Genomic DNA, 25,957 nt, shown 5'->3' with positions numbered 1-25,957 from the left:
ATCACGGCGGCGAGAGCAAACGAATCTCTGAGAGCCGGGGTTGGAAGAGCTTCAACAGGAGAAGCAGACCCACGAGGAAGAGGATTCGAGCTACCAGCACGTGCAAAACGACCGGTACGGCGATTACGACGTAGAGTGACCACCATCGTAAAGAGAAATCGACGAACCGAGAAGAGAAAACCCAGAAAACGTAGGTCGGTGAGAAACAGAGAACGATGAGCAAAGTTATATGAAACTGAGCTCGATCGAATCGGAATCAAAAGGACAGAACGATGTTGAGCTTAGCTCAACGCTCTGATACCATTTCAGTTGTTTAAATGAACAGAAAATGGAGCTTCTTTCTCACGCAAACATGGAGGAGGAGAGAGGAAGAAGACGACAAATAGAAATGCTTTTCTGTTAGTTTTATTATGTGACCAAATGTATCACTTTATACACGTGAAGAAAGCAAACCAGAACAAACCGGGTCTGATCTGTACAATTGACTAAACCGTAATCTAATTACAAAATCAATTTAAACCATATAAACCAATAGATGATGATGATGATGATGATGATTACGTGATATCATGAGCTTAGATTAGCTGTTTCTATCGTATTTGATATAGTAGGTTAAGATCGTCACTAGCTATAGATTTCTGTGCAGCGATGGACTCTCGGCGGTGTGTTTTGATGATTAGGCTCCTTAGATTTGGACGAAGATGTTTAGATTACTTATTTTGTTGATGTTACTCTGTTGAGATTTTGATCAGATTGAAATAATCTTTTGATCAGCTTTGTTTGCTTGTGTTCGTTTAGACTTGAGATGTTTAGATCGATCTAAGATTTTTTTTTTTCTTTTTCTTTTATCAGCTTGAAATAATCTTTAGTTGTTTTCTCTGTTTTGTTACTGTATAAGATGATTATACTCTGGTTGATATACGATTTTGTTTTTGTAGTGTCTCGTCTTCTCAGCAGTCGCTCAGTGAAGAAGATAAGAACAAGGAAGGAAGCAGGTTATTGATTCTTTTTTTTTTGTTACCTGTTTCTATCTATATAAGATGATTTAGTCAGCTTGTTTTGATGATTAGGCTCCTTAGACTTGGACAAAGATGTTTATATTGCTTGTTTTGTTGATGTTACTCGGTTGATTTATTGTTGCTGTTTGTGCTTGTTCAGCTCGGAAGATGATTGTTTTCTCTCATCATCACACGAACTAAGACTTGGAAACATCCAAAACGGTCTAAGGGAGCTTAGCGTTGATCACTCATCCTTGGCTTCACTCCTCAGCAAGCGACTGGATATTACCTGGAACTCCATGGTGAAAGCCAAGGAGAGTTACACCAGCAAGGAGTGGGATGCTGTTCTTAAGCATACTAGCGATGCAATTGAGCAAGGGGAGGCAAACGGGCTTTGCTTGCACTTTTACCTACTATGAAACCTTATGTGTCTTTTGAACCCTTGCATTTGAATTTGGGCAAATAAGGGGACAAAAGCCCTTTACTTGCTTTTATGTGTGGCCCATTACAGTTATGCAAAGTTGCAAACCCCAGCATCTTTTGCTAATTGTACTTTTGGAAACGTTCACATCTTCACCTCGTAGTATATAGATAATGAATCTTCTTGATACATATCTAGTTCAGTAACATTGTGAGTTCTAGCCAAAATACAAAGTTTCATTGGCACTGAAATTGTATCTACCGAAATTAAGAACCAAAGAATACGTGCCAGGGATCTGCCTCTAAATATTTTTCTTACAAAATGAATTAATGGTATATGAACCCACACTAATCAACCATTGTTTTGTTATCTAAGCTTATTTAACACTCACATATTGATGTACCGTTTGAATCTCCTTTTCCTTATTTATTGACAAGTATAAATTACAATTAGATCACCATCTTTAATTTATCTAGAACATATAGCATCAACAAAATAAGTAATTCTGTGTCAACAACCTTTCTGCCAATATTAATTTCGTTAGACGGACCATATGACCGAGTAACAAGTCCCATAACACGTCCAATGCTTAAACCACTACATTTCCAAAACCATGCCTGCTCAATAAGAAAACCCCCACAATGCTAATTAAGAACAATATATATATTTTTAATTGCCTATCGAGATTCTTTCATTAACCAAAACCGATTTTTGTGATGGTACAATACAAACATCAGAATTTACTTTAAGAAAGAAAAAAAACATGTAAGGGAAAGTAAGGTACTTAGTCACGGGAACAGCAGCAACAACTTCCTTAGCATTAGCACACCCAACTCCGACAAGAACAATGGCTCTGAACTGATAAGAGGGTCTATGAAAGTAGAGTATAATACAGTATATAGGATAGGAGCGTATCTTTATTATCATATTCTTCCAATGATTTACTTACTTATAGAATAGTAATAGTTAATCAAAATCTTATATGTTTTAAATAAATTTTTTGTAGCTACTCTTGTTTCACCTGATTAAACTATCATATAAAATCGATAACTCTACAGTCACAAATTTAAATTTTCATTTGGACCTCAAAGTCGATAATTGCGTCTCTGATTCTTTATAATACCCAACGTATTTTAAAAGTATATTTTGCTAATATCTCAATATATTAGCATTTCTAAATTTGTACAGGAAAAAAGAGCTTCTAGTAAATAGTTTATTTCATTGACCATAGATTGTAGGTAGGTATTATATATATATATATATATATATATATATATATATACTAGGTTAAGAACCGCGTCTTGCACGGAATGAAAGTGCCATGAAAAAATTAATCATTATGTTACATATTTGTACTATTATATAATGTTCAGTTATAAGTATCTATGACCTTATTCTAAGTTTAGGCAATTATCCGTAAATTTTGATTTGATTCGTTATCCATTTTGATTTGAACAAAAAATTGGATATCCATAAATTTACGAATCAAATCAAATACTAATATACAATATTTGTAAGAAACGAAGAAAATAAAAAATACTAATATTTTTAGGAATGAATATCCGATCGGATCTGTTATATGCATAATATATATATATATTTAAAGAATGATATATATAAGTTACATAAATATTATATTTTATATAAATTTTACAGTATAGTTATTTACTAAATTCTGCCAATATTAATTTCGTTAGACGGACCATATGACCGAGTAACAAGTCCCATAACACGTCCAATGCTTAAACACTACATTTCCAAAACCATGCCTGCTCAATAAGAAAACCCCACAATGCTAAGAACAATATATATTTTTTTTTAATTGCCTATCGAGATTCTTTCATTAACCAAAACCGATTTTTGTGATGGTACAATACAAACATCAGAATTTACTTTAAGAAAGAAAAAAAACATGTAACGGAAAGTAAGGTATTTAAGGCCTTGATTGGTAGAGTATTAGCATTAGCATTATGCTCTACGTTATCCAATTAAAAAAGCATTTATAAAAGCATTTACTAAATGCTAATGCTCTCCAAATGCTCTCTAGCAAATGCTTTCATATGAAGCTTTTAGAGGAGCATTTGCATTTACAATTTATAAATTTAAGAAATAAATATAATTAGTTCATTTATTTTATTTAATAATATCATAAATTATTTTTATATACAGAAAATGAAATTTTGATTTCTAAAATAAATTTACAATATAAATACATTTTTAAAAATATAGTATTTCACATTTAAAATATAATTTAATTATATAAATCATATTAAATTTTAAATGCAAAATATTATTTTTAAAAATAGATATTTTAATTGTAAATTTTATTTTTTTAAATAATTTTTTGATATAAACATAATTTTTGAAATTAGTAAATAAAATAAATTAATTATATCTATTTTATATATTAATATATAAAATAAAAAGATATATATATATATATATAATGATAATTTATTTATTTTTTAATAATATTCAAATTATTTATATCCAAAATAAATATAAATTTAATTTATTTTATTTATTAATATTCAAAATTATTTTATATCCAAAAATAAATTTATTTTTTTCTTAAAAATACATTTTTAAAATAATAATATTTCACATTTAAAATTTAATTTAATTTATGTTATTAATTAAGATTCATTATTTTAATAACAAATATAGTATTAATATATAATATATATATATATATATATATATTATAGTTTAATATATATAGTTTTAAAATATATATATATTAACTTTATAAAAGAATTAAAATTGTATAATAATGCTACTGCTCTACCAATCATCTTATTAAAAGTTTTAATAAGAGCATACAGCTTCTGCAACATACTGCTTCTACAGTATACTGCTACTGCTTCTTCATCAGGTGTACCAATCGAGGCCTACGGGAACAGCAGCAACAACTTCCTTAGCATTAGCACACCCAACTCCGACAAGAACAATGGCTCTGAACTGATAAGAGGGTCTATGAAAGTAGAGTATAATACAGTATATAGGATATGAGCGTATCTTTATTATCTTATTCTTCCAATGATTTACTTACTTATAGAATAGTAATAGTTAATCAAAATCTTATATGTTTTAAATAATTTTTTTGTAGCTACTCTTGTTTCACCTGATTAAACTATCATATAAAATCGATAACTCTACAGTCACAAAATTTAAATTTTCATTTGGACCTCAAAGTCGATAATTGCGTCTCTGATTCTTTATAATACCCAACGTATTTTAAAAGTATATTTTGCTAATATCTCAATATATTAGTATTTATAAATTTGTACAGGAAAAGAAGGAGCTTATAGTAAAATAGCTTATTTCATTGACCATAGATTGTAGGTAGGTATTATATATTATATATATATACTAGGTTAAAAACCGCGCCTTCTGCGGAATGAGAGTGCCATGAAAAAATTAATCATACTGTTATATATTTGTACTATTATATAATGTTCAGTCATAAGTATCTATGACCTTATTCTAAGTTTAGGCAATTATCCGTAAATTTTGATTTGATTCGTTATCTATTTCGATTTGAACAAAAAAATTGGATATCCATAAATTTACGAGTCAAATCAAATACTAATATAAAAAATTTGTAAGAAACGAAGAAAATAAAAAATACTAATATTTTTAGGAATGAATATCGATCGGATCTGTTATATGCATATATATATATTTAGAGAATGATATATATAAGTTACATAAATATTGTATTTTATATAAATTTTACAGTATAGATATTTACTAAATTTATTAAAATATTGATTAGAATTAAAAAAAAAGTAAATATTTCTTTTTTAGGTTTAAGCCTGACAAAGGGAAAATTTCGAAAGCTATATTAAAGAAGATGAAATCTGACCTACCAGGAGCATATCCTACTTACAATCATCTACCTGGTGATGCGAAAACAAGATGGTTCAGAGCATTTGCGGTAATAAATTTATCACTGTAAATTTGGTTTTTACTGTTTTTCATTCACTATAATGTTTTTTTTTCACTATAATGTTTCTTTTTTCATTATAATGTTTCACTACTTTTCAGTAACAATTTACTTGGGAACCTAGCATTACTGAAACCGTAAAAATTGCTTACGAGAAGAAGGCACATAAATCTTTTTCAAGCAATTTGTGTGAATGAAAACAAAATGGAAGCTCAACAAAGATCCTCCGGACTGGGTATCTAATGATAATTGGGTGGCTTACGACTTTATGTGGAAGAATGAAAACGTCCAAGCAAGGTCTTCCACAATTTCTACTAACCGGAGAAGCGAGCGTGGCAGTTATGGTATTGCAATACACAACACAGGGGCAAAATCCTTTGAAAGGCGCAAAGACGAGATGGTAAATTATATATATTGCAATACACAACACAGGGGAAAAATCCTTTGAAAGGCGCAAAGACGAGATGGTAAATTATATATACATACCTTGCTAAATATACTTTTGCTAATACTGTGAGTTGATTTTTTGGTTTTTATTTTGGTAAGACCATTGATAATGGAGGGGAAGAGCCTGATATGCTAGCATTTCTTGAGGATGCACATCGAAATCGTAAAACTGGTGACATTCGTGACAAAAAGGTGAAGCAGATTGTGGAGACTGTCAAAGAGAAGATAAATGATCAGCTAACTCAAGGTGGATCAACTGAGACAAACCATCTTACCCAAGCAGATATCAACAATCTGGTTTAAAGGTTAAGCTAGTTTGTTTCAATTATTTTTTCTTTATACATTTCTCATTATACAGGAAGTCCCTGTCATTAAAGGTCACCGTTTTGGATTTGGAACACTGCCGAAACCGGGACAAGTACCTCCTTCAGCTTCTTGCATGAATTTAGACCAAGAAAAACAACTAAAGATTGCAAACGAGAAGATAGCAATAGCTGATGAGAAGATTGCTATGGCAACAAAGAAGATTGTGACACTGGAGAATGACAAGGCTGAGAAAGATAAGGTTATACAGTTTCTGCAAAACTTAGCACAGAAAGTTGTCAGCAAATTTCCAGATTTACTTGATGAAGATGAGGATGCAACTCAAGAATAAGTCTTATGCTTGTATTTTTTTGGATTAAAGCTTTAGTGACCACCGTGTGTTACATATTATGTTTGTAGTTTTTTTGGTTAAAGCTTTAGTAATGACTTTCTTGTAACGTTAACGGTTGTTTTAAAACTTTATCTAAATATGTTGCTAAAACTATTTTAATGTTAAATATTTAATTAGAATTCAAGTCTAAAATATATATTTTGTCTTTTAAATTTTAAATACAATTTTATTGATTAATAAATTTGATTAATTAATTAATATTATAATTGGTCAGAATTTTATCAAGAATAAATGATCACAAACTCGTCAAAATATTGTCACAACAAACAGGTCAACAAATGGTCAGAAATTCATAGGTAAAATCTGACGGTAAGACGTCAGGAAATGGTCAGGAATTTTTGACTGTTTTCCGACAATAACTTCTTGACGTATTTCTGACCATCATTTTGGTCAAAAAATAACTGACCATTTTCTGACCAAAACGTATTTCTGACGGAGCTTTTCCGACGACTTATGTTGGTTAGAAGTTGGACAAAAACCCGTTGTTTTGACCAATTTTTGTTGAATACGGTGGTCAGGAAATGAACTTTTCCTTGTAGTGGCACGATGCATGAATCCAGTTTCACACATCTCTAATGTACCTGCCAAACCTCTGTAGAATACCATTTGGTTATATTTCTTCAAAGGGTAAATGACTGGGTGAGTATAAAGTTTGCGAAAGTAATTGTAGAATATCCTTTGGTTATATTTCTTCAAAGGGTAAATTTTCTCACTATTGTAAAATCGTTACACGTCCAAATAGACGTCAACAATAAAGCAAGTTTGTTGGACCAGAGACCTCTCTTTTCGAGTTATCATATGCTTTGACTATTTAAGATATCTATTTTGCTCACAGCACTAGGAATGCTATCTCTGGTAAGTTTGAGCTGAACCATCCAACGGTAATTCTTAAAATTTGGAGGTGAGGAACATATGATGAGAGGCTCCATTACCGTACTGCAACAGTGTGAATCTAAAAAAAGAAGGAAAATTAGGACGTCTACAAACCAGTTTTAGGCTATTTTACATACTGCCAAGAGGCCACTTTTTCGACACTGTTGACTATTTCGGAGGACAATGGTGATACGTCCTGGGTCGGGACAGGATCACTCAAACGAACTTAGAGGATATGAACTCGCTAAAAGGGAGAATTGATGGGATGAACGGTGACACAAAGGGTTGCGGAAGACCCGATGATACTACCAGAGGTGCTTGATTGTCGCCTGATATGACTCACAGGTCTGACAAGGAAGCAAACTTGATATGTTGCCGGATGTGACGCACCGGTCCAACGAGAAAGAGAGAGTTACTTGGAGCTAACCACACCAAGAACAAGAAAAGTGAGATACCCTCTCAAGGTTCCAAAAATAATCACTCAAAACTTATTTTATTTTATTGATCAAATGGCCTTTATATAATAGGCAAGGCATACAAAAGATTTAGTCAAAACCTAGAAATTTGTAAACTAATAAATATTGTAGACTTGACTAAAAACCGAAGACCAAGACTTTGACTAAATTTGGCAACTTGTGATCGCAAAACTTTTCAGATAGTCGTGTCCTTTTGCATGGTTGTCGGTCTCTGAATTGCCGTCAGATTGATATATTTTCGACCATGGCTTGCATTTTCTTGTCTGGCTCTTCTTTCTTTGGGCTGAAACATGTTCATAAACATATTTTCGTAAATCATCAAGCCCATCTTGTTTACTCCAAAACCCAAAAGCCAAATTTTCTTGTTTATGTTGCTGATTTAGGGCACATCAAATAGTATCCCTATAGCTTCATATCCGAGATGCCTAGACAAAAGCTATCTAAAAGATACAAATAGATTTTTCACATGATCTTTTTACAAGATTTTTCACAGAAATTATCAGTCCAAAATTACAATCCTTGTCCTGTTTATGATTTTAAAATTCTATATTTGCAATTTTTCTCTTTCTTCCATCGTATCTTCACTAAACTTAAAGATCTCTCAATATATCTCCTCCTCCATTCTCTTTCCTCTCAAAAACACCTTCAATCCTGTGATGAATCTTAGATTCTCTAACTTAAGACAACCAAATGGAAGAGGATGAACACCAAGCTACACAATTTTCTATTCCGGAGATAATTTATGCGGTCCTTGAAAAACGAGTCGGAGTGACAGTACCACTGTATGAGTCAGAGTGATGCCGTTCTACAAACCTTACGCAATCAGGCAGATTCTCAGTGTCATCGCCAACACAGTCAAAGCTATTCGTGTTTCTCCATTTGGAAAACTATCCAGATAGCTGACAATTTCTCAACGCTCTGCTTACGCGAGCTGGGAACAAAGAACAAAAGGTAAAGAAAGAAAAATATAATCTAAATCTTATTGTCTTGACTCTTGATTTATTAAAAATATTGGAAGATTCAGTTTTAGAGAATTGTTTATTGATTGCAGCTAATTTTGGAAGATTCAGTTTTAAAACTACAATCATATCTTGCACCAACAATATTTTAGCTTAGCTATTTTAACCAATTGCATATTTGAGGTCTATAAAGTTTGTTTAGGCTTTTTGCAATGCTTTGTTTTTCAGTTCATATTTACACAATGTTTGAAATCGTGATAGATACAGCTCTTGACTGAATTATCAAGATTTTTGCTTGGTCTAATGGAAAATAATTTTCTTGATTTTATGGGTACCTATATCTTATATATTAAAACAGAAGTCACAACTTTAATTCACGTGTGATTTTTTTATTTAAAAATGGACATTTTGGATCCTCACAAAAAAATAAAAATCATTTATCATTCATTTATTCCAAAAAATATAACTTAATAATATATCATTCTAATATAACTAACATTTCCTACAAAACCTCCGATGATTTTAGATTCTTTATTAATTGTAAATTCAATTTATATAGTAATAGCCAATGAGAACACGCTGTCTTAATGACCACGTATTTTTTTTGTAAACTAATTAGTGACCACATATTACAAAAAAAAAAAACTCACACACGATTTAATTATCTACAAATACATGTTGGCATTAAGAACACACTATCTAATGATCTCATATCCATCTAATCTAACTTTAAAATTAATCTATACTACCTTAAACTAATGAAAACAAATTTGAAATTATATAGTTTAGTTTAAAAATTAAACATAAACTAAATATTTAATTATTTAGTCGATAATATAAAATCTATGAAGCTAAAAGTTTAATTTATTAAAAACTTTCTAAATTTGTTAATGTAATGATATCTTTGAAGATAACAATAAAAAAATATTTACCAATTTTATATAGATATTTACGATTTCAATAATGAAATAATAATCCAAAATATATATATAGAAGAAGATACAAATACATGTTAGGGTTTGAAACAATTTATTCAAAAAAAATATATACAGTAAAATTATCATGTTTTAAAAATTGGTATACACAATTCATATAAAAAATAATATAGATCAATATAGAATTAAAAACAAAATGTTTATAAAAGAAAATGAAAATAAACATCTGAACGGTTGCACGGACGGAGATTGATTTTATTTTAGCAAAACAATTGAGTTTTTGGGCCGTCGATTTGAGGGTTGAAATATGGCCGTTTTGGGTCACTGGAAATATCAAATATTTATAACTTTTCCTTTTTAAAGTACAAGAGAAAATCTTATATAAGTAAAACCATTACAGCCTCACTACAAAAGGAAAAAAAAACAAAAAACACAAGAGGATGATGATGTCCGAGTCGGCGGTAGAGCAGATGCGCAGAAAGAAAAAGAAGAGGAGAAGGGTTGAGTCTCCATCATCAAGTGGGTTAATGTCTTTGCCATATGACATGGTTCTAAACAGCTTGGCACGCGTGTCTAGATCTGACTACGGGGCTTTATCCGTGGTCTCAAAGAGCATCCGCTCGCTAGGGGCTTCGCCGGAGATGTACGAGACCCGATCTCGAATGGGTTTGAGGGAGGAGTGCATCTACGTATGCTTGGGAACTAGTTTTGGCACAATTACAAAGCCTCTGGGATGGTTCATCCTCAGAAAAGGAGTACAAGGGAATAACCGGCTGATCCCGATCCCGATCCCTTCGTTCCCATCTCCTCGCAGAGCTACCTATGTCTCCATGGGATGTGGGATCTATGTAATTGGAGGAAGGATAGAAGCCGTGACGACATCGCGTGTCTCCTTCCTGGATTGTCGGACTCACACGTGGAGCGAGCTCCCCTCCATGAGGTTTGCTCGCTGTGAAGCCAACGCAGGGGTTTTAGATGGAAAGATATACGTCATGGGAGGCTGCGATGATCCATTCTCCCGCGACAATCCAGAGGTTTTCGATCCAAAGACACAAACTTGGAGCAGTGTGTGTATACCTGATCCGGTGATGAACAAGGAGGTTTGCAAGGTGGTTGGGCCGGATAATAATAATATTTCGCTCAAATTTTGGAGTGAAAAAGGTTTGTGGAATGATTTCTTTTTAAACCCAAGAGAGGAGGATTGTTGTTGTGCAATAGACAGATTGTTATTTAGTTGTGATTTTGACGGGAGAATCAAGTGGTGTGACCCTTTGAGTGGGGTGAGGAAAGGGAGCATGGAGTGGTACACGGTGAATGGTTTGGAAGATCTTCTAGGGTTTCTCAAGTTTGACCGTACCAACATAAAAACAATCCTTTTCACTGGGGAGAAGGCGGATGTGTGGAATTGCCATATGCTCAAGCGTGGTTACACAGACGGCCTCCTAGGCTTAGTTCCGGGCTTCAAAATCAGCAAATTCGCTGGCAACATTGTCATCTTCTGGAGCGTGCTAGTCGGGGACAAGTTGCAGCTTTGGTGTGCTGAGATTTCACTTGAGAGGCGGCTGCGCCAGGATGATGGCCAGATTTGGGGGATCATCCAGTGCATTGATCATGTCTTCACTATGGACCCTGACCTCTGTGTTTTGTCTTCTGTTAACGTTAGTCTTTGAACAATACTTTTTCTTTTAAATTTATTTGTTATCTGTCTCTCTTTTATTTTTAATAAGATGTTTGGTCTAATACTACTTGGTGTAGTCCTGAAATGGCTGTCTATCCGTGGATCTCTTGTAGGTGGGTAGATGCTTTGATAATTGCAAACAGAGAATCAAAGACTTAATTTGTATCAAGGCCTGTGGATAGATAATAGATGATGATGGTGGACTTTGCTAAAGAGCTATGGATTGCTCAGAAGCTGTTTTGCTATTCAAAGACACATGATCACTCTGTATTGTCTATGATGGGTTCACTAGGAATCTCTTCCCTTAGTGAGATCAATGTTTTTAACCGATTAAACAGTTGGATGACCTATATGTAATCAAATTTGATTTAAATTGTAATAATTTCATAATTTGTACTCTTATACTTCAAATTTTAAAGTTTATTATTTAAAAATTTATGAAATTATGACGTTTCTACAAAATTTTAAAAAGAAAATGATAGATATAACATAACTAAGATTAATTATTGTATTGTTTGGAAACATTGATAGTAGTATAAAAAATAGATTGTTTGGAAACATTGATAGTAGTATAAAAAAAACATTAATGATTTAATGTAAGTTTAACAGTATAAATGTGTATTTAATTTAAAAACTTACAAAATAAATATTAGGTCCAATAGAATGTTTCTGTTTTAATAGGATAGATATGTACATGCGATAAAAAAGAAAAATGAAAGAAATTTGTGTGGTTCTAATCGAAAACAATTTTCTTGACAAATATGTGAATATTCCATAATTAAGTTTTGGGTATTTATAACTTTTTCCTTTTTTAAAGTACAAGAGAAAATCTTATACTTTAAAAGCAAGATTTTTGCTGCATTACGCGCTGCAGGTTACAGTCCACTCCATATGGAGGGAGAGAAACGATCGACCATGGAGCAACGCCATTGATCAATTTGATTCTTGGAATGTTCTTGTTTGTTGGATATATAATCAGAAAAAATATATATGCTCCATATTATTAGGAAACAATCGACAAAACTAAGGTTACATATTATTAACAGTCGTTAATATCGTGGTAAAGTCCAGAAATAGATGTTCCCTACATATTCGCTGTGATTACGATGTGGTGGTGGTTACCTTAGTTTTGTTACTTTAAAAAAAGATATGCTCAAACTATTAAGGAGTGGTGGTTACTTTAGAAAATTAATACATGTGGTGGTTACTTTCGAAAATTATGGATACATGTATTGTTGAAATAATTGTTGGAACCTACTTTTATCAATGGGTTATACTGCAGAATTAATAGTATTGATGACTAGATTCTGATTCGCTTTTCATAGGGCATATATATTTTTGTTTTTAATTTAATTTTTTAGCAATTTAATTTTTATATTTGTATTTTTTAATTATATTTGTGTTTTTTTGTAATCATATTTGTGTATACTATTTTTTAAAAAGTATTAGTAAGAAGTTTTGATAATTATATTGAGTTTGTGATGTTGCATTATTATAGACTTATACTCAATTTTTGTTTAAATCAGATTCAGATCTGCAGTTAAATTGATTAACCCAATAATCTAGTTTGTAATTTGGTTGTGTTTTAGGGGAAAAAAATATTATTTAATAGTCATGTATAACTCAAAATCGGTTACTAGTTGAACCATTGGTTGATAGTAATTTTTTAATTATTAACGCATGTGATTTTTAGTTGTATTATTAGAATCTGTTTGTATTCTAATTCCGAAGTTAGAGTTTTTATTTCTTATAAAATAAGATTATACAATCTTGTGGATCATGAATCTATTAACAAAGTTAATTGTTGTGATTTGGCATTAGTTTATTTTGTTATCAATTATCTATTATAATATTATGTTTTATATTTATATTATTTTAGATTTAAAATTTAATTTTCTTATTCACATTAGACATTAATAATATTTAAAGATTTTCAGTTTAAACTGAAATTTTATACTGCTAGTTTAGGATATAATTCGTAAACACATAAGATGCTGCTAGATTTTGATCCGCATTTTCAAAGCGCGAGATTATTTTTGGCAACATTTCAAAATTAATTCGAAATAAATATGTATTTTTATACATTTAAACTTATAAATAAAACATTATATTGAGTATTTTAAAATCTGACCCGACCCACAGTTAAACTGACAAATTGTATGGTCTCGTATGTAGTTCGGTTTAGTTTTCAAAAAAATATATTATTTAAAAATCCTATAAAACAACTAAAATCCGGGATATGACTACCAGTTAAAATGATAGATAATCTAATATGAAATTCGGTTTTACTTAAATTATTATAGTCAGATTAAATTTTCATCTTGTTGTAAGGGTAATAGATCAATATTTGAGAGGATGTATACTAAAAATTAAATATATTTGAGCATCAATAATTTGTATATGTTTATTACAATTTAATGATTTATATTTTTAAATATAATTTTCATTTACATAGTTAGTTTACTTTTGTTGTTCACATGTTATTAGACTTTTTTGATGTTTTGTTTGTGACTTATTTTAAATTTTAAACTTAAGTTCATTATTCGCATTTGAAATATAAATATTTAGTAATTTTAATCTTTAGATATATTTTTATTATATATATAACTATGTTTTACGACTAATTAAACTATTGATCCATAATCTCTTGCACCGATTTATGTTAACGTAATGTCTTATGATATAATTTTGTTAATATATCTGTTGAATTAGTTAATATTTGATAAATATATTACATGTGTTTGAATAATCCGTAAAAATATATTCATAAAAATATCAAGTAACATGTTTTATCGTGTTTTAAATATTAATAGTATCGAACTATTTCATTTTTATCACATACATATAGAGATATGTATATGTATATCTAATTTAATAAGAATTATATTTTTATATATTTAGTGAGGGTTTTGATGAAATTGTTTTTTTTTTTGCATCTGGATTAATATATAGTTGTATATATATGAATTAATAGACATATATAACTATTTATTACATTAATAAATATAAAAAAATATTTTTTATTGAAATTACATATTTATATAAATTAAATTCATTAGTTTTAAAATAATAGATTAATTAATTAGTTCCTTAATTTTAGGCATAATATATATTTAATTGTAATTAAATTAGATATATGAATATATAAATAGAAATAGTAGGGAAGATAATTAAATTATATGAAGAAAAATTATAGCACCAACCTAAACTTTTTTGATAGTCTAAAAATCAGTCGATAAATATTGCTCATGTTTTAATGAAAGAAACTAACGACTTATATCTCCGATCTCCAAGTGTCTTTCTCCGTCACCACCTTCAAAGATCAATATTTTGGTAATCTTGTACAGGCTTAAGAAGAAAAAAAAAGGAGCTTACAGTAAAACAGTTTATTTTATTTACCATAAAGCGTAGAATGATATTTAAATTATAGTCCGTTTCTGTTATGAATATTGTGTGATGTCTAGTATGGAATGTTATAGATTTACTTGTTCCCTACTCCAAGTTACTTGTTCCCTACTCCAAGTTATTAGACTTGGTAAGCTATGTAATCCTATATAAGGAACTCGTTACTCATGGAATAATACAACACATCTCATTCTTTCACAAACAAAGCATCCGATCTCTCTCTCTCTCTGGTTCGATTAGTTCTTAAGCAAGAACACTAGGATTAGAACACGTTATCAGCACGATCTTGCTCAAGATCAACCAACTCGGAGACCATCATAAACCCTAGCCGCCGCCAACCACTTCTCTCTCTAAGATCTTTTACATTCAGTTGTTTCTTAGATCTTAAACTAATCATACTTTGAATCCTTTCTTTGTTTGATTGATTAAGGTTTCTAAGAAAGGAACCAAGGAGAAGAATCGGCAAAGTAAAAGGTTAGATCTCAAAACCCTAATTTTTACTTGCAACTCAAGTCTATTTTTCGGTTTCATCTTTCTTATTTTGAATCCGATTTTAAAAGTTGATCTAGTTCTTGTTTAAAAAAAAAAAACTTATAAATCGATTTTATTAAATCTTATAAACTCTATTAGATCATATTTTATCAGATCCGAAATTCTAAACCTAAACCCTAAAATTTCGGATCTCAAAACCCTAAAATCCCTCGTAACTTCAGTTTTGTATTAGACAACAAGCGATACCCCTTTTAAGGATGACACGCTATATGTCTAAATCAAAACATGAGTCTATGTTTAACCAAAACTTAAAATCTGATTTGAATCTTTAAAATCTAATCCTTAAAGTTAATATCAGATTAAAAGAAATTTAAATCATAAGAAAATCCTAAGCATGTGATAACATGACTTTTATTTTGTATAAGACAACAAGTGATACCCCTTATTAAAGGATGATACGCTATATGTCTAAAACAAAATTAGTCTTATGTTTCCACATTTTTGATCAATGATCTACACCATTGTGTGGTTAGATATTGAATTTTTAGTCAATGATCCATACTACTTAGTATAGTTAGACAATAAGGTCAATGATAGACCATGGTCGATGATGTGTACCTTCCGGTACGACTAGACCACAGGCCGTATTGGTCGATGAAGTACCTTCCGGTACAGCTAGCCCACAGGCTGCATGAGTCAATGAAGTGTACCCTAGGTACGACCAAGACCATGCTCTCATCCATCTTATTTTAAAGCAAGTTGATGGATGAATTATAAGAAACTAAAAATTTCTAAAGACCTAAAACACTCTGATCTTTGTTTCAGATGGCCAAAATCGCAAATTTGGATTTTGCACCTCTAAGTGTGAGGGGTGACAATTACCTACAATGGGCACTAGATGTTGAGATTTCTCTTGGAGCCAAAGGCCTATAGCATTGCATCGTTCCTCAGAACGAAGCTACTAAGAAAGAGAACTCTCAGACCCTCATGATCATCCGTCATCACATTGAGGAGAGCTTGGAAGCTCAATACCTCACAGTGAGTGATCCATATGAGTTATGGAAAGAGCTTCAGATGAGATATGATCACCAGAAGACCTTGATTCTTCCGGGTGCCACTTATGAGTGGATTCATCTCAGGATTCAAGACTTTAAGTCTGTGAATGAGTACAACTCAGCCTTATTTAAGATAGTCTCAAAACTGAGGCTATGTGGCGAGACTGTAACTGATAAGCAGTTGTTGGAAAAGACTTTCCAGACAATGTCCTCAAGCAATATGTTGCTTCAGCAACAATACAGACAGAAAGGTTTTAAGACCTATAGTGAGCTCATCTCATGTCTATTGCTTGCAGAACAGAACAACGAGCTGCTCTTGAAGAACAGTGAGCTTAGACCACCTGGATCTAAGCCTGTCCCTGAGGCAAATCATACCTCAAATGAGCCTAATGATGGTGCTGAAGCCAACCATGTCCGGTATGACCATAAGGGCCGCGGATCCTCATATGGAAGAGGACGTGGCCGTAAAGGTCATGGGCGAGGACGTGGACAAGGTGGCAACAGCAAAGGGCGTAGCACCCCTTATGACCGTCCAAACCAGTCCAATAATGGACAAGGTAAAGGCAGAGGCAATGGGACTTCTTCAAAGCCACAGAATCCTGCAAGCTCACCTTGCCATAGATGCGGAATGATGAATCATTGGGCAAAGAATTGCCGCACAGCCAAGCATCTGGTCGACCTCTATCAAGAGAGTCTTAAGGGCAAGAATCCGGAAGCACACATGGTGTACAAGGATGGTGAGGACGATTTTGATCATGACAAGGACGACCTCATGGACTTTGAGACTTCAGACATACTCACTATGCTGAATGATGATCCAGTCGAATAATGTGATGCATCAAACGATTTGTGTTTGAATGCTTTTGGTGTTTTTAGGCTTTGAGAATTTTTTTTAAGTGCTTTTGCATTCTATGTTTTATTTTAAGAATAAACTATGTTTACTTTCATTTTCAATAATAATATGAATGATTCAGATTATATTTTTATTGTCTAGAATGAAAGGAAGTATGGACACACTTGTGGTTGATAGTGGGACAAGCCACACGATTCTTAAAGATAAGAAATTCTTTGTTAATCTAACATTGAAAGATGCCAATGTGAGCACAATAGCTGGTGTATCATCACTAATCAAAGGCCACGGCCAAGCTTATGTCTTGTTACCAAATGGGACACATCTAGAAATAGATGAAGCATTGTATTCTCCAAACTCTAAAAGAAGCCTGTTGAGCTTTAAAGACATTCGCAAGAATGGTCTTCATATTCAAACGAGTGGAGAAGGAGCCAAAGAGTTCTTAAACATCTTTGAGCTCGACCAAGACCATAAGAAGGTCTTGGAAATGATACCAGCTGTATCCACTGGTCTTTACCATGCTCAGATCAGTGCGGTCGAAGCCAATGCTATAACAATAAGCAAAGAGTTCAAGGAGAACTTTGCTTTGTGGCACGACCGGCTAGGGCATCCAGGAACATCTATGATGCGTAGACTTATTCTAAATTCTAATGGTCATAACCTTAAAGGTAGACGAGTTGTTCCTAAGATCCATACATGTGTACCTTGTGCACAAGGAAAACTCCAAGTCCGACCATCACCAGTCAAAGTGACAAAGGAAACCATAGGTTTTCTGGAAAGAATACAAGGTGACATCTGTGGACCAATACACCCACCAAGTGGGACGTTTAGGTACTTCATGGTACTCATTGATGCGTCCACAAGATGGTCCCATGTGTGCCTATTATCCACACGGAATCTAGCCTTAGCTAGACTTCTTGCTCAAATCATCAGATTGAAAGCACACTTTCCAGACTTTCCTTTGAAGACTATACGTCTTGATAATGCTGGTGAATTCACTTCCCAAGCCTTTTATGAGTACTGTATGTCCATGGGGGTGACAGTTGAACACTCCGTGGCACATGTCCATACACAGAACGGCCTAGCCGAGTCCTTTATCAAAAGGATTCAGATGATTGCTAGACCTTTACTCATGAAAAGTAATCTTCCAGTCACAGCTTGGGGACATGCAGTATTGCATGCTGCGGAATTAATACGCATCAGACCATCTAGTGAACATAGATATTCACCATCCCAGCTCCTCATGGGTCGAGAGCCAGACATCTCCCATCTTAAGACTTTTGGATGTGCTGTTTATTATCCAATAGCTCCACCACAAAGAACAAAGATGGGAGCTCAGAGAAGGATGGGAATATATGTTGGATATGATTCTCCCTCAATTATAAAATACCTCGAGCCAACCACGGGTGATTTATTTAAGGCCAGGTATGCAGATTGCCATTTTGTGGAATCTGAGTATCCAACATTGGGAGGAAATAATAGCAAGCTGGTAAAAGAAATTACATGGAATCATACATCCCAAGCATGGCAAGATCCTCGAACTCAAGTCTGTGATCTTGAAGTTCAGAAGATTATACATCTTCAAGAGCTAGCTAATAAATTGCCAGATTCCTTTGCTGACCCAAATAGAATGACCAAGTCATATATACCAGCTGCTAATGCACCAATAAGAATTGATGTCCAAAAGGGACAAAATCAAGTTGCTACAGAGTCTAAGACACGTCTGAAACGTGGTAGACCAATTGGTTCCAAAGATAAGAACCCCCGCATAAGTAAGAAAGGTGCTAAACAGACCGTGGGCGAGGGGGTGAAGGAGCTGGTCGATGTGGTCGATCCGTCCGTCCAAAAGGACCGGGACATGGACGAACCAACGTCCGGACATGGGCCGGGCGTACCAGCATCCTCAGACATGAACATTGGCATGGTTGCTAAGGGGCCTAATGAGATTTGGGACGCCAAAACTCAGGGTTCTGAACCACCTGACAATGAAGAGATCTCAATAAACTATGTCATGTCTGGAAAACAATGGAACAGAAAACATGTCGACATGGATGATTTATTTGCATATCATGTAGCACTTGAGATCATTGAAAATGATGAGGATCTAGAACCCACGTCCATTTATGAATGCATGCAAAGAAAAGATTGGCTTAAGTGGAAAGAAGCCATAAACGTGGAGTTAAACTCTTTCAAGAAGAGAGGTGTTTTTGGACCAATACTCCTAACACCACACAATCTAAAACCAGTGGGTTACAAATGGGTCTTTGTGAGAAAGAGAAATGAGAATGGTGAAGTCGTGAGGTATAAGGCCCGACTTGTTGCACAAGGATTCTCACAGAGACCAGGAATCGATTATGAGGAGACTTATTCTCCCGTGGTGGATGCAACAACATTCAGATTCCTTATAAGTCTGGCCATAAGAGAAAATCTTGATTTACGGTTAATGGATGTAGTAACCGCATATCTTTATGGACCACTGGACAATGACATATACATGAAAGTACCAGATGGTATTGAAATACCTAAGGATGCTAAAGGTTCTCGAGAACAGCATTGCATCAAGCTTAACAAAGCTTTGTACGGATTAAAACAATCTGGTCGTATGTGGTACAACAGATTGAGTGAGTACTTACTGAAAGAAGGCTACAAGAATGATCAAGTAAGCCCATGTATATTCATTAAGAAATCCGGCCAAGGCTATGTGATCATAGCCGTGTATGTTGATGATCTAAACATACTTGGAACGGCCAAAGAGATTTTCCAAACAGTTGAATATCTCAAGAAAGAATTTGAGATGAAAGATTTGGGAAAAACCAAGTTTTGCTTGGGACTACAGATTGAACATCTTAAAGATGGAATCCTTGTGCATCAAAAGACCTATACTGAAAAGGTTCTTAAAAGGTTCAACATGGATAAGTGTCATCCACTTAGTAGTCCCATGGTTGTAAGATCCCTTGGTCTAGACACTGATCCGTTTAGACCTAAGGCTGAGGATGAAGAGGTCCTTGGTCCAGAGTATCCTTACCTCAGTGCTATTGGCGCCTTGATGTACTTGACTACACATACTAGGCCGGACATCTGTTTTGCTGTGAGCCTATTGTCCAGATTCAGTTCATGTCCGACCATGAGGCATTGAAATGGGATCAAACACATTCTAAGATACCTACAAGGAACTAAGGATGTAGGTTTATTTTATGCTAACCAAAACAAAGAAGATTTGGTTGGTTTTGCTGATGCAGGTTACCAGTCCGACCCACACAGTGCTAAGTCCCAGACCGGCTATGTTTTCACATATGGAGGCACGGCCATTTCATGGAGATCAGTCAAGCAGACTATATCAGCCACATCATCCAATCACTCGGAGATATTGGCGATCCATGAAGCAAGTAGAGAGTGTGTCTGGTTGAGACTCATGACACACCATATTCGGACAGCATGTGGAATCACGGATGGTAAAGACGAGCCGACCATTCTTTATGAAGACAATGCGGCCTGCATAGCTCAGCTCAAGGATTGATACATCAAGGGTGACAAGACTAAGCACGTTCTCCCCAAGTTCTTCTTCACCCATGATCTACAGAAGGAAGGAGAGGTCAAGGTACTCCAAGTCAGATCAAGCAAGAACTCAGCCGACCTCTTCACTAAGGCATTACCAACATGCACGCTCAGGAAGCTTATGCAGCAGATTGGTATGCGATCACTGAGAAGCCTTCAGTGATGTTCACTTCAGGGGAAGTAATGCGGCTGTACTCTTTTTCCTATCCATGGCTTCCCGTTTTTACCACATTGGGTTTTTGGGTTTACCATGGAAAGGTTTTAACGAGGCAGTATTCCAAACGCATTACAAACTCTAGACGGTTATGGCATTACAATTTCGGTTTTTAACGAGATAGCATCTTACGCGCATAATGGACATCAAGGGGAAGTGTTATGAATATTGTGTGATGTCTAGTATGGAATGTTATAGATTTACTTGTTCCCTACTCCAAGTTACTTGTTCCCTACTCCAAGTTATTAGACTTGGTAAGCTATGTAATCCTATATAAGGAACTCGTTACTCATGGAATAATACAACACATCTCATTCTTTCACAAACAAAGCATCCGATCTCTCTCTCTCTCTGGTTCGATTAGTTCTTAAGCAAGAACACTAGGATTAGAACAGTTTCGCATATGTACATGCGATAAAAAAAGAAAAATGAAAGAAATTTGTGTGGTTCTAATCGAAAACAATTTTCTTGATTTTATGGGTACAAATATGTGAATATTCCATAATTAAGTTTTGGGTATTTATAACTTTTTCCTTTTTTAAAGTACAAGAGAAAATCTTATATATAAAGAAGTACAACCTCACGACAAAAAGAAGAGTAAAAGTCAAAAAGTAAAGAGAAGCACTTTGTGAGAGACAGATAGAAGGAAGAGAGAGAGAGAGAGAGAGAAAAACCCGCGGAGGATGATGATGTCCGTCGCGGCGGTAGAGCAGTTGCGCAGAAAGAAGAAGAAGAGGAGAAGGGTTGAGTCTCCATCATCATCAAGTGGGTTAATGTCTTTGCCATATGACATGGTTCTAAACTGCTTGGCCCGCGTGTCTAGATCCGACCTAGGGGCCTTATCTCTGGTCTCAAAGAGCATCCACTCACTGGTGGCTTCGCCGGAGATGTACGAGACCCGATCTCGAATGGGTTTGAGGGAGGAGTGCATCTACGTATGCTTGGGAACTAATTTTGGCACAATTACAAATCCTCTGGGATGGTTCATCCTCAGAAGAAAAGGGAATAACCGGCTGATCCCAATCCCGATCCCTTCGTTCCCATCTCCGCGTAGAGCTACCTATGTCTCCATGGGATGTGGGATCTATGTAATTGGAGGAAGGATAGAAGCCGTGACGACATCGCGTGTCTCCTTCCTGGATTGTCGGACTCACACGTGGAGCGAGCTCCCCTCCATGAGGTTTGCTCGCTGTGAAGCCAACGCAGGGGTTTTAGACGGAAAGATATACGTCATGGGAGGCTGCGATGATCCATTCTCCCGCGACAATCCAGAGGTTTTCGATCCAATGACGCAAACTTGGAGCAGTGTGTGTATACCTGATCCGGTGATGAGCAAGGAGGCTTGCAGGGTTGTTGGGCCGGATAATAATTATAATATTTCGTTCAAGTTTCGGAGTGAAGAAGGTTTGTGGAATGATTTCTTTTTAAACGCAAGAGATGATGATGCTTGTTGTTGTGCAATAGACAGGTTGTTATTCACTTGCGATTTTGACGGGAGAATCAAGTGGTGTGACCCTTGGAGTGGGATGAGGAAAGGGAGCATGGAGTGGTACACGGTGAATGGTTTGGATGATCTTCGAGGCTTCCTCAAGTTTGACACTTCCAACATAAATTCAATCATTTTCGATGGGGAGTGTGCCGATGTGTGGAATTGCCATATGCTCAATCGTGGTTACACAAACGGCCTCCTAGGCTTAGTTCCGGGCTTCAAAATCAGCAAATCCGCTGGCAACATTGTCATCTTCTGGAGCGTGCTCGTCGGGGACAAGTTGCAGGTTTGGTGTGCCGAGATTTCACTTGAGAGGCGGCTGCACCACATTTGGGGGAACATCCAGTGCACTGATCATGTCTTCACTGCGGACCCTGACCTCTATATTTTGTCTACTATTAATGTTAGTCTTTGAACATACTTTTTTTTATCGCTCTTTTATTTACAGACTTAATTGGTAGACACTCTTTGTTGTAGTATCTTCTTCTTCTTCTACTTCTATTTCATGAATTATATATTGTGAATGATGGTCAATTTGGGTTATAAACTATTGAGATTAGACTAGTTCCTTACATTGGCCAACACGGTTACTTGGTGCGGTTAGTTTTTCGTTCGCCTAAATACCATTCGCTAGCAGCTTCGTACCATTGCGCATTGAACACATAAGAGGATGAAATTGTGCTTACCTTCCTTAATTTGCTGGTGAAAACATGGTTACAGCCGCATTGAATCACGAGACATTTTTTCTTTCTGCTTTGATGTTAAAGATGGGTAGTGCAGCCAACATGTTAGATGGGCTGAATAGAGATTCTCCGGTGAAGTCTATACACGTACAAAGGCAGATAGATTTTTAGGTTCTGGAAGGGACAGCAGAAAAAATTTTAACACCAAGAAGAAAACGAAGCTATCCGAGATGGTCCGTTACTGACAACTATGCTCGCGACAACATCTTTTCAGTTGTTGGTATTGGACTCCAGTCACTTCCATTTTCTGGCACCGTTGGAAAACCAACCTCTTCAAGCTCACTCAAAGATAAATTATATGGGGAACACATCTAGTCTGGTGGAGAATGATAAGAAGACCTACCTCAGCTTTCAAGTTTATGGTTGCCACGTTAAGCAAGAGATTTATATTCAAGCATCTCAGCTTTGAAGAAATCTCAGATGTTGAATCATCAATGGTTAGATATCTTATTATCTGTTTAGTAATTTGATTATTTAAATTAAATTTAAAATAACAAAAAAGAAAGCTATCAGATGTCATGTGACAAGTGTGAAAGACTTATACTCTTGTGTATGTTGTCTGGTATGTTTCTTCTACTTCATATAGTGAATCTGAACACTCACCTATCGACTAACCACTTCACAAGACCTGACCAACATGCCAACAAATCTACTATTTGTTCGTTTGAAATCCTAGCATTTTAAGGGGTTTTTTTTTCTATTGGCAGTTTTCTCTTATTATTACATCAATTTTATCTTATTCTTGTATTGCTCTGTTTCTGGAAGTCATCATATGACATGCAGACTTGTAAAGCACGATGCATGAATCCAACTCTACTCATCTGTTCCTACCAAACCTCTGTAGAATATCCTTTGGTGAAGTTTATGATAGTAATTGTAGCTACTAAACGTAACATGAAGCACTTCCGAAAAAACTATACAAACAAATAATTTCGTAGGTGTTGTATTACGAGGAATCGTAGGTAGAGAGATGCGTATGCAACTAATTTTTGACAAAATTCGATTTATTTCATGGGGACAATGAAAGCTACTACTTGCAGCTTCCTCGACTCGGCATGGTCCAGTCATCTTTTCCAATCTAGATAATAAATTGCATACCCCTTGGTTGCAGCATAATTTTTTTTTTTTTAACAAAGTTGTAGCGTAAATTAAACAGTTCACAAGTTCATGAGTTCCTCTGTTTCTTTCTCCATAAGTTCATGAGTTAAGATAAACTGAAGATCATGAATTCCTCTACTCTTTCTCTATTTTCTTCTTTTACATAATTACTTGATCACAACCAACCTTACGTCACTCCTCTGAGTCTCCGATGATCAAGACGGCACCATCTCATAATTAGTTTTTGCACAAACTGAGGAAATACTACATGCCGACATTTGACGGAAATAAAATGTTCATATTGTGAACCGCTATTTTGGTAATTAAGCCTCTACAAGCATTTTCAGTTTCGAGGTGGGAAGAAGATTATTTACTGATGGTGATGTTACGTCATGAGAGGCAATGCTGACGTCATGCCTCCACAAATTCTCTGCTCATATATGTAAGTAGTACTGACAAAATGTTAGCCGGACAATATTGTAGTTTCCCCATCTACAAAATATATTAGCTGGGAAATAGTTTTGACTTTCTGGTTTTGTATGTGGTTATCATTCATTTAACCGTTGTCATTCATTTAACCATTTTAGTAAAATGTCATATGAAGCTTCAGAAAAACAGTTATTCTAGATGGTAGTGAAAATCGACGGTGATCATTAATGGGTAGATGAAGAACACTTGTGTGATAGTAGTGGCTATAAAAAAAAGTGGACAGCTAATTTTATAATTATATTGGTAATACATTATTTATTAGTTATTATGGCTTAAGTGGATGGCTAGTTTCATATTTACATTGCTAACACATTGTTAGCAAGCTATTTACTTGTAATTTCCTAATATTGATGATAACATATACAAAGATGGATGGCTAAAGTGGACGGCTAATTTTATTTTTACATTTTTAACAAATTATTTACTTGAAGTTTCATACCATTGATATTGATGATAGCATATACAAAGATGGATATCCTAAACACTATGACTGGCTAAAAGTGGATGGCTAATATGATTACAATGGTAACACATTATTTACTTGTTATTATAACACAAAAGAAAATTCTAATACATAACATTATATAAAAAATATAACCGGCTAAAATTTTATGTGATCTTTTTAACATAGATTCAACAAAATGAGATACAAATACTTGAAAGTTTTGGTGTTCGGATAAAAAATTCAAAACTTAGCTAAAATAATATTATCTATAAATAAAAAAGGTTAAATGTCTAAATCTCAAAGATAAATTTTAAAGAGATATAAAAATGAAAAAATAATTATATGTTATCAAGTATATTAGATAGTTACTATAATATTTACACAATTAATAAATAAGTTACCTGGAATAAAACCTGTTCATATTATGTATATCACATTCCTCGATATGATAAAAATTGTGTAACCTTTTGATTCTACGTAAACATAATGTTATGTATATTTATTTGTCGGTAATGTCAAATTGTTAGACATCTAATATAATATATACATGATTAAAAGATAATCTACTTGAAATTAAAATTGCTTTGTTCGTAAGGTCAAGTTATTAGACAGTTAATACAATATTTACACGGTTAACAAATAAGTTACATGAGTATAAAACTTGTTAGAAT

General features: G+C 34.2%; 4 protein-coding genes across 7 annotated transcripts; all 4 read left to right on the top strand.

Moving 5' to 3' along the window:
• Window positions 1-587: 587 nt before the first annotated feature.
• LOC108832343 (uncharacterized) lies at window positions 588-1,534 on the top strand. Its single transcript, XM_057004746.1, has 3 exons — window positions 588-662; window positions 939-995; window positions 1,159-1,534. Exons 1-3 carry the CDS (start codon window positions 649-651, stop codon window positions 1,415-1,417), a joined length of 330 nt encoding a protein of 109 aa, XP_056860726.1. The 5' UTR covers window positions 588-648; the 3' UTR covers window positions 1,418-1,534.
• Window positions 1,535-10,179: 8,645 nt separating this feature from the next.
• Window positions 10,180-11,853, top strand: LOC108831443 (F-box/kelch-repeat protein At4g39560). Of its 3 annotated transcripts, none has more exons than XM_018604990.2 (2): window positions 10,180-11,431; window positions 11,565-11,853. In XM_018604990.2, exons 1-2 carry the CDS (start codon window positions 10,214-10,216, stop codon window positions 11,631-11,633), a joined length of 1,287 nt encoding a protein of 428 aa, XP_018460492.1. In that variant the 5' UTR covers window positions 10,180-10,213; the 3' UTR covers window positions 11,634-11,853. The 3 variants fall into 3 exon arrangements, with proteins under 3 accessions (XP_018460492.1, XP_018460493.1, XP_056861673.1); XM_018604991.2 differs by having other exon boundaries at window positions 11,529-11,632; XM_057005693.1 differs by lacking the exon at window positions 11,565-11,853 and having other exon boundaries at window positions 10,180-11,515.
• Window positions 11,854-16,335: 4,482 nt separating this feature from the next.
• Window positions 16,336-17,232, top strand: LOC108831439 (uncharacterized). The gene has a single exon (XM_057006401.1). The coding sequence runs from the start codon at window positions 16,336-16,338 to the stop codon at window positions 17,230-17,232; it is 897 nt and encodes a 298-aa protein (XP_056862381.1).
• Window positions 17,233-21,599: 4,367 nt separating this feature from the next.
• On the top strand, window positions 21,600-23,045 carry LOC108831442 (F-box/kelch-repeat protein At4g39560-like). Of its 2 annotated transcripts, XM_018604989.2 has the most exons (2): window positions 21,600-22,426; window positions 22,487-23,045. In XM_018604989.2, exons 1-2 carry the CDS (start codon window positions 21,706-21,708, stop codon window positions 22,924-22,926), a joined length of 1,161 nt encoding a protein of 386 aa, XP_018460491.2. In that variant the 5' UTR covers window positions 21,600-21,705; the 3' UTR covers window positions 22,927-23,045. The 2 variants fall into 2 exon arrangements, with proteins under 2 accessions (XP_018460491.2, XP_056860771.1); XM_057004791.1 differs by having other exon boundaries at window positions 21,604-23,045.
• Window positions 23,046-25,957: the final 2,912 nt, after the last annotated feature.

The sequence above is a fragment of the Raphanus sativus genome, chromosome 3, assembly GCF_000801105.2.
Source record: "Raphanus sativus cultivar WK10039 chromosome 3, ASM80110v3, whole genome shotgun sequence".
NCBI classification, from domain to species: domain Eukaryota; kingdom Viridiplantae; phylum Streptophyta; class Magnoliopsida; order Brassicales; family Brassicaceae; genus Raphanus; species Raphanus sativus.
Note: the sequence above shows the minus strand (reverse complement) of the source record. Positions and strands in the feature narration are given on the sequence as shown.